The sequence below is a fragment of the Mastomys coucha genome, unplaced genomic scaffold (assembly GCF_008632895.1).
Source record: "Mastomys coucha isolate ucsf_1 unplaced genomic scaffold, UCSF_Mcou_1 pScaffold22, whole genome shotgun sequence".
In the NCBI taxonomy this organism is placed as follows: Eukaryota; Metazoa; Chordata; class Mammalia; order Rodentia; family Muridae; genus Mastomys; species Mastomys coucha.
The window spans coordinates 88,019,551-88,031,845 of record NW_022196905.1 but is presented as its reverse complement, the minus strand read 5'-3'; the positions used below and the strand labels follow the sequence as shown (position 1 = coordinate 88,031,845).

Genomic DNA, 12,295 nt, shown 5'->3' with positions numbered 1-12,295 from the left:
GCACTCCGAATTATCACAGGGCTCCAAGATGGGTACAATAAGAGCTGGAAGTGCAGTCTCTATGGAAGAGTTTTCGTTAGCATTGAAGCTTCTAAGAATGGTCTTCAGTTCCTGCAGCTTCTGGTGGGCTCTTGCGTGTACACTGTCAATCAGGTGCTTTTCTATTGATAAGTGGTCAATCTTCATGGCTCTTTCTACTAATTTAGAATCAGAAGCTGACAAAGGAGGATCATGAAAAATCTGTAAAGGCTTGGAGACATCATTCTCATCGATTTTAATTGTAACTTTGTGAACAGATGCTGTGCCTGTTTTTCTCCCTAGAACCTGTTGATTCCAAACTGAGAGGGAGAGGCACTTTCCAGCATGATATCTTTCCACCTGTACAAGGTCTCCCCACCTCTCTCGGATTAACATTAGCATCTGGGAATGTAATACTTCTAATTGAAGCGATAAGCAGAAACAATGTAGGCAGTTGTACATGTCCTGAAGAGGTTTCTCATCAGCAAAGAGCCTAGACTGGACCAGCTGATGAATAAAGTTGATCTGCATGCTATGAACCAAAGCTCGCCCATTTCCAGTTTCCTTATCCTCAACTAGAATTTCTAGCTTAAGAAGACGCCATGGGACTTCTGGGTCATCACCCATCACTGTCAAGGTTGCTTCAAATTCTCCTTCAACTCGAAACTTCACACGGCCATTTGCCACTGTAAGATTTGCTAGCTGTGGGGGAAGATCTGTCGTTACAAGCCTATGTCTAAGAATCTGATTAAGTTGATGAAGTGTGGCTTGTTTCTCAATTTTGGTAATTGGGTCTGGAGGAATAATTTTGTCTCTGATGCAGGTTGGAAGCCGTGGATAAGAGCCAGTAGTCAGTACATCAATGGCATATGGGATAGCAAAACTAGGCAGGCGTGCATGGACCAGGGCATCTCTAGCTAAGGAGGCCAAGCGGTCAGCGGTATCCACAAATAAGATGGCTTGCTGATCTAAAAAGCTGGAGATCATCGCACACTTTTCTACTTTGCCAGCATCATTGGCCCATTTTACTAAAGCTAATAATCGAACGAAGAGTTGACGTGTCCGGCTAGCAAACTGTACAATTTCTATTTTCCTTTCCACATCAGATTTCCTTGGCAATAAGTCCGTCAACACCATAAGCTCCGAGTAGGCCCGGTGAAGCAGAAATTCGACGAGCGTGCTAAGCCGGTATCCAGGGCTAGCCGCAGCCGCAGCTGCCGCCGCCACGGCGGCTCCAGGCGGCGGGGGAGCCGGGGCAGACGCGGAGCCGCTGCTGCTGCCACCGCCGCCACTGCTGCCACCGCCGCCACCAGAAGCGATCAGCTGGTGGTTCTCCAGCTGCACTGGGGCCATGGCGGCACACAGCCCGGCTCGGGGCAACCGCCTGAGATGCGGCCCTGGAGCCTCCTCCCGGGCTCGGTGACCGCACCGAGGCGGGCGCGGGCAGAGTGGCCGCCGCCTAGCGCCAGGCCGCCTCTGAACAGGAAGCCGAGTCCAGGCTGCAGAGGCCCGCCCCCATGTAGGGCCAGGCCGGCCGGCCGCAGGGAGGCGAGCGTGGGGCTGGAGGGCAGAGAGGCGGTCCGGCCGCCCCTAAAGGGGGGAGGCTTCCGCGACTGCTCAGCAGCCGCCCGGCCGGCGGGTAGCTGCTTCCATGTTGCTCAGCCAAGAGCGGAAGTCGCTAGGAAGAACCCAAAATATGTCTTTAAATGTTAACAAATTCAGATAAATTGAAACCATGTAACTTTTTTCATCATAATGCAATAAAAGTTTAGAAAAAAAAAAAGGTAAAACGTAAAAAGGAGAGGGAGTTGTTGGTGATAGCCTGACTTTTCAGTTGCAGTATGGTTGATACGATGGAATAATAATATGAGATCTATAAATACAGAATTATGGAGACAATAAACCCTGTGAACAAGTCTCCAAAACAGCACGTTGAAGGGAATAAATTAAATGTAAAAGTAAAAAAACAAAACAAAACAAAACAAAAACTACTGTATAAGGGTAGGTCTCAGGAGATGGAAGAGTTTGTGAGGTTTCTACATTTAAGCAAAAGCAGACATTAACTCTAATAGACTATGAAAAAAATGTACAGAATCCTCAATGTGGGTTCTGAGAATTGAACTCAGGTCCACTACAAGAGCAGTATGCATTCTTAACCAGGTCATGTATCCAGCCACTAACGGTAAAGTTTAAATGGAACCCTAAGCATTCATCTGACCCAAAAGAAGTACAGAAACAAACCACAGAGAGCCAATAAGAAGGTAGACCCAAATCCAACCTCAACAATATTAATTCAAATGCTTTCAGGCGAGACATTCCAGTTGCGAAGGTTTGTATATGCTCAGTCCAGGGAGTGGCACTATTAGGAGGTGTGTCCCTGTCGGAGTAGGTATGTCATTGTGGGTGTGGGCTTTAAGACCCTCATCCTAGCTGCCTGGAAGTCAGTATTCTGCTAGCCGCCTTCAGATGAAGATGTAGAGTTCTCAGCTCTGCCTGCACCATGCCTGACTAGATGATAACACATTCCCACCTTGATGATAATGGACTGAACCTCTGAACCTGTAAGCTAGCTCCAGTTCAATGTTGTCATTTATAAGAGATGCCTTTGTCATGTTGTCTGTTCATAGTGGTAAAACCCTAACTAAGACACAAGTTAAGATGGACAGAGTCATTACAAAGATATCCTACTTGTATATGCTACCTATTATTCCTGACTTGCAATAAAAATACATAAATAAAAAAAATAAATGGGGGCTGGAGTGATGGCTCCTGGTTTAAAAGTGTGTACTAAGATCTGGAGGACCTGAGTTTGGTTCCCAGCACCCACATCAGGTGGCTCACAACTGTAAGTCTAGCTCCAGAGGGATCTGATGCCTCTGCTCTTGACAGGCACCTGTACTCACATGCACATTCTCACATAGCACACACGCACACATTTTAAAATCCAATACATTTTAAAATAACACATCAATGAAACTATAGTATATAATCACCAAACACAAGTAGACTGTGATGGCTATTTTAATTTTGATAAAACAGACTTCAGAACAGAGAGTCCTGCCAGATATAAAAGATAGGCTTCCTAATGACAAAATTTCAAATTATCCAGCAGACATAATGATCTGTTGCAATATCTAGTAATAGAGCTTCAAACTACACATACAGAAAATTGACAGGAGTAGACAAAGCAGACAGCTCCATAAACTTAAAGACTACAGTTACCTCTCTCAGCAACTGATGGGACAATAAGACAAAACTTTGGTGACAAATGATCTGAATCACATCATTAATCTTTAGCACTTACCTCATGACCATTAGCTTTTGAAAAATACTGTGCAAATGATATATATTATTCTCAAGTTTACATTGTACATTCACCAAAATGGAGAATATTTTGGGTTTCAAATGTTAAATTTTTATGGAAGGGAGGAAAATCACCATGTGTTTTTTGACCATATCAGAATCAAGTTAGAAACTAAGAGTAGTAAGCTATTCTAAAACAAGCTGGACATGTTAATCCTGGTGTTCCAGAGGCAGAGGCAAGTGGATCTCTTGAGGCCAGCCTGGTCTACAAAGTGAATCCAGGACACTCAGGGGTGTTACACAAAAAAAAAACCCCTTTCTCAACAGAACAAAACAAATCAAAACAAAAAGATATTCTGAAACAAAACACAAAAAGATTCAAATATTTAGGAATTTAATAAACTGCTCCTAAAAAATTTACAGGTGAAAAGGAAATCATAAAAACACTAAAGATATTGGATAGTGAGCAACTGAGATGCATTTACCCAGGGTGTGAGACAATTAACACAGCATCTGGGAGGGAACACAAAGCTCTAACTGCTCCCTTCAGGAGGGCTCAAAGTCGGTTCAGTTAAAGACATCTTAAAAAGAAAAGTAAACATAACCAAAGAAGGACAAACAATTTAATGCACAAACTAGGAGAAAATTTTGATTATGTATACACTATTCTGCCTGCATGCATGCCTGCAGGCCAGAGAGGGAACCAGACTCATTATAAATGGTTTTGAACCACCATGTGGTTGTAGGGAATTGAACTAAGGACCTCTGAAAGAGCAGCCAATGCTCTTAACCTCTGAGCAATCTCTCCAGTACTGGGAAAGAAACTCTTGATTCTTTGAGATAAGCATTAAATGGGGAACCTTGACTAAGAATATTGCCCAGGGCTTGATTAGCACACACAAGACTCTATGTTTGGTCTCTATGAATTTGAGGGTAGCCTAGTCTACATAGCAAGCTCCTGGCCAAATCCCACCTCAAAACAAATGAATAAAGAAAAAATAACCAAGCCAAAATAAACCAAAACAACAACAACAAAAAAACAAACCAAAATAAAAATTAGATGAAAGAGAAATCTCTGTAATCATGGGAGGCAAGGGTTTCTTAAATAGGATCATTAAAACCAAGAAGCTCAGATGTACACAGTCTTAAAACTGGTTTAGTGGATAAAGTGTTTGCTATGCAAGCAGGAGGACCTGAGTTCAATCCCCAGCACACACATAAAAGCCAATTGTGGATGAATGTGTCTATTACTCTAGCACTGGTGCAAGAGGAAGAGTCAACTGGATTCCAGGAGCTCACTGACCAGTCTAACCATTAGTGAGCTCCAAGACTCAGTGAGAGACCTTGTCTCAAAAAATAGAGGACACCTTCCTTGGATCTTTAGCTTCCATAGGCACACACAATGGTACATGCACCTGCACTTATTCAACACACACACACAAAGGAAGCACAGTGAATATTTTTACAAAGGCCTCTGGCACTCCAGAGAGCCAGTAAGTTAACTGCAGATCTTCACCTCTCCCTTGGCTCTTCCAAAACCAATCCTTCAGTCTTATCCCCGGCTCTCTAGCAACCATCCACTGCAGCCTCCCTCTAGCCCCAAACCACTGTCTCCATCTCCAGTTGATCACACAGATCTTCCCCTCCTAAGTTCCCTCTCCCCCAATTCATTGCTTTATTCCAGCCCCCAACTTCCAACAGGAATTCCCTGGAACCCATGTCACTGTGGCTAAGGCAGATCCTCATCTCTACCTCCATATCTCCAAGTCCAAGTTTCCCAGTTTCAGCCACTTACTTTAAAAACCAGTACTCCAGGTAGGCAGTGATGGCTCACACCTTTAATCCCAGCCCTCTTGGGGCACAGAGGCAGTTAGATCTCAGTTTGAGGCCAGCCTGGTCTACATGGTGAGTTCCAGGATAGCTAGGGCTACATAGAGAAAAAATCTCTCTCAAAAACCACAAAAAAACCCACAAAGAAACAAACAACTGAAAGAAATGGATAATATTTTTAATACATAAAACTTAACAAAGTTAAATCAAGGTCAGATAATTAATTTAAACATATCTATATGACCTAATTAAATAGAAGTAGTAACTAAAAGACCTCCAAGTAAAAGAAGTCCAGGACCTGATGGTTTAGTGCAGAATTCTAAGAGAGTTTCAAAAAAGAGTTATTGCAAAAAAAGTATTCCACAAAACAGAAATAGAAGGAAGAGTGCCCAATTCATTTCATAAAGCCACAGTTATCCTGATATACAAGCCACACAAAGACACAACAAAGAAAGGGAACTACACACCAATTTCCCTTATAAACATACATGCAAACATACTCAGTGCAAACCAAATCCAAGATCTCATCAAAAAGATGGGATCCCATCAAAAAGATCCACCACATTCAAGCAGGTTTAACATACAAAATTCTGTCAATGAAATCAATCATGTAAATAAACTGAGACAAAACTATACAATCATCTCATCAGATGCAGAGAAGGCCTTTGATAAAATCCAATACCTTTCATGATGAAAGTCTCTGAGAGATTAGGAATACAAGGGACATAGCTCAGCATAATAAAGGCAGCAAGCCCATAGCCAATATCCACTTAAATGGAGAAAAACTCAAAGTAATTCCACAAAAATCAGGAACAAGCAAAGGTTGTCCACTCTCTCTATATCTATTCAATATAGTGCTTGTAGTCTTTTAAACTACAATACGATTTACAAGCAATAAGATGACTAAAGGAGATCAAGAGGATACAAACTGAAAGGGAATTAGTCAAAGTGTCTTTACTTGCAGATGATATGATAGTATAATCAGTGACCCTAAAAATTCTACCAGGAAGCTCCTACAGATGATAAAACACTTTCAGCACAGTTGCTACATACAAAATTAACTCACAAAAGCTATTAGCCTTACCATATACAAACACAAAGGGACTTTACATGAAGAACATGGAATTGGGTGGGTAGAGAGGTTGTGAGGATCCGGGAGGAGTTATGGAGGGGAAAGAATAGTATCCAAACACATGATATGAAAATAATTTTTTGACGTTTTTTAAAGATTTATTTATTATTATATGTAAGTACACTGTAGCAGTCTTCAGACACATCAGAAGATCTCATTACGGATGGTCGTGAGCCATCATATGGTAGCTGGTATTTGAACCAAGGATCTTAGGAAAAGCATTCAGTGCTCTTAACTGCTGAGCCATCTCTCCAGCCTCCTGAAAATAATTTTTAAATAAAACAATCAAACATAATGCTGCGATGTAACCCAATCAACACAGGATTTAAATGCTACTTGAGCTATCTACAAAGTGAAATGAAAACACTTATCTACACAAGATTGACACAGGAATCTCAGTTTTACTGTAATTCCCCAAATGAAAAATAGCCCAGCAACCCAAATTTTCATAAAGACTACACAAATTGCGATGTAACAGTATGGAATTCTACTTGGTAATGAATAACTACTCTTAACCACTTTTTGTTAAAAACAAGGGGAGTAAGATGTGACTTAATTTATATGAAATTGTAGTACATATAAACCACTGTTCAGTTACAGGTTATCAGTGCTTAGGGACAGGGTAAAGGGAGAAACAGACTGCAAAAGCACACCAGAAACTTTTTGGAGGGCTGGAGAGATGGCTCAGCAGTTAAGAGCCTTTGTTGTTCTTCCACAGGACCCAAGTTCAGTTTCTAGCATACAAATTGGGAGTCTTATAAATGCCTGTAACTTCAGCTCCAGGAGATCCAACCCTCATACCTCTGCAGATACAGCACTCACTACATAACACCCACACAGACACAAATGTATACACATGATTTAAAATAATAAAAATAAAGCTTCAAAAATTTTTTTTAGAGGGGCTGGAGAGATGGCTCAGAAGGCAAGACCAGTGCAGCCTACCCAGGTTCAACTCCCAGCATCCACACTGCAGCTCACAACTGTCTATAACTTCAGTTCCAGGGATCTGATGTCCCTTTTTGGCCTTAGTGGGCACCAGGCATACAGTTGGTATAGATGTAAAAGCAAGAAAAATATCCACACACATTAAAATAAGTTGCATTTAATACTTTAGAAAATTGGGAGGAGCCAGGTGGTGGTGGTAGTGCATACCTTTAACCCTGCCACGCAGAAGGTAGAGGAAGGTGGATCTCTGAGTTTTCTGAGTTCAAGACCAGTCAGGTCTACAGAGTGAGTTCCAGGATGACCAGAGATACACAAAGAAACTCTGTCTCACAAACAAAAACAACAACAACAAACATTGGGTATACAGATAGAAATGTCTGTCACTGTGGTTGCAGTTTTACAGATTTGTTCATTATTGAACTTAATATGCACATGAAGCAAATGCATCTACTATATGTCAATTACACCTTAATAATAGGACTTGAGAGACCTCTAGAGGTGAAACTCAGCATTCCAAACAATAAGAAACATCTCTCTTTAATGAAGCTGTCACATCACCAATAGGCCATTAAAAGACAAATCCCATGGGATTCTTGTTACAAAAGTCTTGTGGAGAATTCTTTACTATCAACAGAGGACTTGGTTAGAAATCTCCATCTTATGTCCCATGAATATGCATGAGCGTGGGGAAAATCCATAGTTCAAAGGGTCAGCATCATTAACAGGGTAAATTAAGTCAAGAGGGCTAAGAGTCATGCATAGGCTACTACATTTAATTTCTAAAAGACTCAACAAAAACCACTTCTCAAGTATCTTGTATAATCTATCAACCCAAGGCAGTTTTATGTATTAAAAATGATAATAGGGCTGGAGAGATAGCTCAGCAATTAAGAGCACTGACTGCTCTACCAGAGAACCTGAGTTCAAATCCTAGCACCCACATGGTGGCTCACAGACCTCTTCTGGTGTGTCTGGAGACAGCTACAATGTACTCATATACATAAAATAAATAAATCTTTAAAATAAATAAATGATACTAAATGATATTATAACAATATGTGCTCCATTATGATGCAATGCTTATCATGATTAGTGACTTTATAATTAATCACTGGTATAGCAAATCTCAGCTTCTAATCACAGATGAGGTTAGCCTATTTTCCACTCTTTTAGGATTAAGAATTTTTTAATGATTTATTTATTTTATACATATGAGTACACTGTTGCTGTCTTCATACATACCAGTAGAGGGCATTGAATCCCATTATAGATGGTTGTAAGCCACCATGTGGTTACTGGGAATTGAACTCAGGACCTTTGGAAGAGCAGTCAGTGCTCTTAACCACTGAGCCATCATTTTTCCAGTTGGGTTAAGAAATTTTAAGAGCCTCTAGCACAGTGGTTCTAAACTTGTACATCCTAAGACCACTGAAAAACACTGATATCTACATTATTTTTCATAACAGTAACAAAATTAGTTATGTAGAAGCAAAGCCAATAATTGTGTGCTTGGGGGTGACCATAGCATGAGAATCTGTATTACAGGGTCACAGCATTGGGAAGGTTGAAAATCACTGCTCCTTGGCCCATTCTTCTAAGTACAAATATGTAGATTTCAATTTTTAAGAAAGCTTTTGGTTTGTCTCAGATCCTTTGTAGTCTTTTCCTACTTGACTTATCTTTAAAGAATAATATTTTCCTTGTTTTCCCTTTCTTTTCAGGTCTCAAACTTTGCAGTCTCCTAAGAAGATAATTAAGAATGAGTATTTCTGGTGCTGGAGGCAAGAGTCAGTGCTTAAGAGCACTTGCTCCTGCAGAGGACCCAGATTCGATTCCCAGCACCAACAGGGAGCTACACAAGCATCCATAACTCCAGTTCCAGGAGACTTGATGGCCTCTTCTGACCTCCATGGGTCTGTGGTTCACAGACATTCATGTGACAACACTAACACATAAATAAATCTAAAAAGTTTTAAGTGAGTACTCACAATGACTCCCATGCTGGTTGAAAGAGGAACCCATTTCCCTTCATACTGCTTAACAATTTTCTCAACACCAATACACACCAGTTTTACCATAATTCCTAGAAAAGCTTATGAATGCATTCATCTTATGGAAAAGAATAACATTTTTTCAATTATTTTTTTATAGGTCATTCTTAAATCTGCACTTTGGATCAGCTCTTTAAGTGCAAACCCATTCATTTTGTTGGTAATGTTACTTCCCATTTCAGAAATTCCCAGTTTGGTTAATGAATACCAAAATCCAACTGTTGTTGCCCAAGACAGAAATGTGTCAACATCCTGTTTCCCCTCCTCTATTAAGTCCCATCTCCTCTTATCACATGCATCTGTGGCAGTTCCTATCATATGCCATGTTTCACTTTCTTAGGTTGAGTGTAATAGTGTTGGTACCATTTTGTTGGGAGCCAAGGCATGGCCACCTGACCCCCTGACCCTCAACTAGCCTGAGAACTGCCTGACACTTACCCTGGCTAAAAACATCCTGTGTCTGTTTACCAAGAGGGAGTATGTTCCAGGCCCCCTGCCAGCATCCGCCAGATGGACAGCCCTGGAGTGAACCCATTGTTCCCCACCCTTCCCTTTTTCCGCTTTTGTGAAGCATATATTGAGTAGCTTGCTCTAAGTAAAGCAGACCTTGACAAACCTTTGCTTGGTCTCTTCCTCTCTCTCACCCATTCTTCCCCACAGGCATGGTTCCCCTTGACTCCCGGAATAACTGAGTCCCGCAGGCTGGGATAGGTGGTGCCTCAATGTGGGGCTCGAGGTATGGACCCTCGCCAAACGGACCTCCAAATCGGCCCGGTCAGGACGAAGACAGCTGCCTAGTCACCTGTGAGACGGCTTCTTCGTGTGAATGTTCCTCTCCTACTTCATTCCGTCCTATCAGAATGGGCCATTCATTGTCAAAGGAGGCAATCTTTATTAGAGATTTGAAGGCCTCCTTCAGAGAGAGAGGAATAAGGGTAAAGAAAAAGGATCTCATAAGGTTTTTCATCTTTATTGATGAAGCATGTCCTTGGTTCATAATTGATGGGCTCCAGATTAATCCCAAAAAATGGCAAAAAGTTGGTCGTGAATTAAAAGATAAACTTGCCCCTCAGGGCCCAGATGCTGTTCCTACAACGGTCTTCTCATATTGGGGTCTCATAAGAGACGTTGAGGGGGCAGAGGGTGACCCTCATCGTCAACAACTCTTGTCTGTCACTGAATATTGCCTTAGTCCCACTTCACAGCCCCCCTCTCACAGGACGCTGGTCACTTCCCTCATCCAGGCGTCCTCAGGTCCTCCAGACCCTACCCCAGATCCTGTTCTTCTACCCCCATCTCCCTCGGTTCCTATCCCTCCCACTAAAGCCTTGCCCTCTATCTATCCTCAAATTCCCCAATCCGATGACCTGCCAGAATCTTGTCTTATTAACCCTCGGCCCCTCTGCCAGTCTCCACTCCCGAGGATCCCCTAGATCTCGGTGATGCTGCCGCCTTGGAGGAAGAGGCTGCCCGATATCATAACCCTGATTGGCCACCCCTTGCCTCTGCCCCACTGGCCGCTGTCCCGCAGGCTGTTCCTCCGCAATACGTCCCCCAGATTTGTGTGTCTGCCCTTGCGGCCTCTTCCTTCACACCTACCCATCTTCTAATGGCCAAAGATAGGCTCTCCACACAGGTCCAGGAGCTGCGCAAGGTTTTACATCTCCAAAAGCAGTTTGCTCAACTTTCTTATGAGCTCCTTTCTCTTCAGTGTCCCTTAAGGAGACTGTCCCCCGCCCCGCCACCAAACTCTTCCTAAACCCCTCAGGCTGCCCTGGCCACATGCCCGGCCACCATCAACCCCCCAATTTGGCTTTCCCAGTCATGACCCGTGCAGCTAGGCACACGTCCGATTCCTTGACCCACCCTAAAGCGGCCCCTGGGTCCGCCTGTCCTCGGAGCCTGCATCTGCCTCTAGGGTTTCAGAGCCCACTGCCACCATCCCCCCAGATTGTTCTAGTGAGGAAGAGCCTGACAGAGAAAACGAAAGTGAAAGTGAGGGCGAGGTGTCTGCTGCCGCTGTAGTTAACTGAGTTCTGCAGATTGCGATTGCACTTTAAGACCCTTAAGGAACTAAATACAGCAGTCAGAACCTATGGCCCAAATGCTCCTTTTACTCTTTCCCTCCTAGAGGCCATACCTGGAGAGGGATATTTGACTCTCAGTGAATGGCTCAGGGTCATACAATAAGACCTGACTCACGGCCAGTTCCTCTCTTGGAAGGCAGATTTCTTCAATTGATGTCAGGTCTTAGCCGCTACAAACTTAACCCCAGAGTTCCGTCTGCTGGCTGGACCCTGGATAAGCTTAGTGGGCAGGGTAAATATGCTTCAGAGACTCTCCAACAGCGGCTCCCAATTGGCCTTCTGGCACAAACAGCCAGTGCCTCTCTTGCCCCCTGGCGGGCGATTCCTACTAAGGGGTCCGTAATTACGCCCTTAACCAAGGTCATCCAAGGCGCCCAAGAGGAGTATAGTGAGTTTGTAAGTCACCTTCGTAAGGCAGCCGAGAGAACATTGGGCCAAGAAGATTCTGACAATAAGCTCATAAAACAGCTGGCCTATGAAAATGCCAACTCTGCCTGTAAGGCCGTGCTGCGTGGCAAGGTAAAAGATAAAAGCCTTGATGAAATGATTCGTCTGTGCAAGATGTGGATACCTTTACCCACAAGGTGTCCCAGGCTGTCCACCTCGCTGTGGGCACGGCCCTCCAACACACCGGGCCCCCCAAAGGCTGCCTCAGATGCGGCCAACAGGGACATTTCGCCCACCAGTGCCCCTCTGTTGTGACCCCCCTTTCACAGGTGGCTCAGCCCTCGTTGCCCAACTCGCTCTGTCCCCATTGCAAGCATGGCAAGCATTAGGCAAACACCTGCCATTCCAAGACTGACATTTCTGGAAACCCCTTGCCTCCCCTTCAGGGAAACGGCTTGAGGGGCCAGCCCCGGGCCCCTCAACCCATTCCATTCCTCCCAGCCACGGGGAGCAGCCGGCAGCTGCCTCAGCCCCTTCCT

At 43.5% G+C, this 12,295-nt stretch overlaps 1 protein-coding gene across 1 annotated transcript in view; it reads right to left on the bottom strand.

The window, feature by feature from the left end:
- LOC116104595 (mediator of RNA polymerase II transcription subunit 14-like) overlaps window positions 1-1,701 on the bottom strand; it is a 36,594-nt gene extending 34,893 nt beyond the window's left edge. Inside the window, exon 1 of the mRNA XM_031391107.1 lies at window positions 5-1,701. Coding sequence (XP_031246967.1) covers window positions 5-1,371 — 1,367 coding nt within the window. The 5' untranslated portion in view covers window positions 1,372-1,701. The remainder of the gene's footprint in view (window positions 1-4) is intronic.
- Window positions 1,702-12,295: the final 10,594 nt, after the last annotated feature.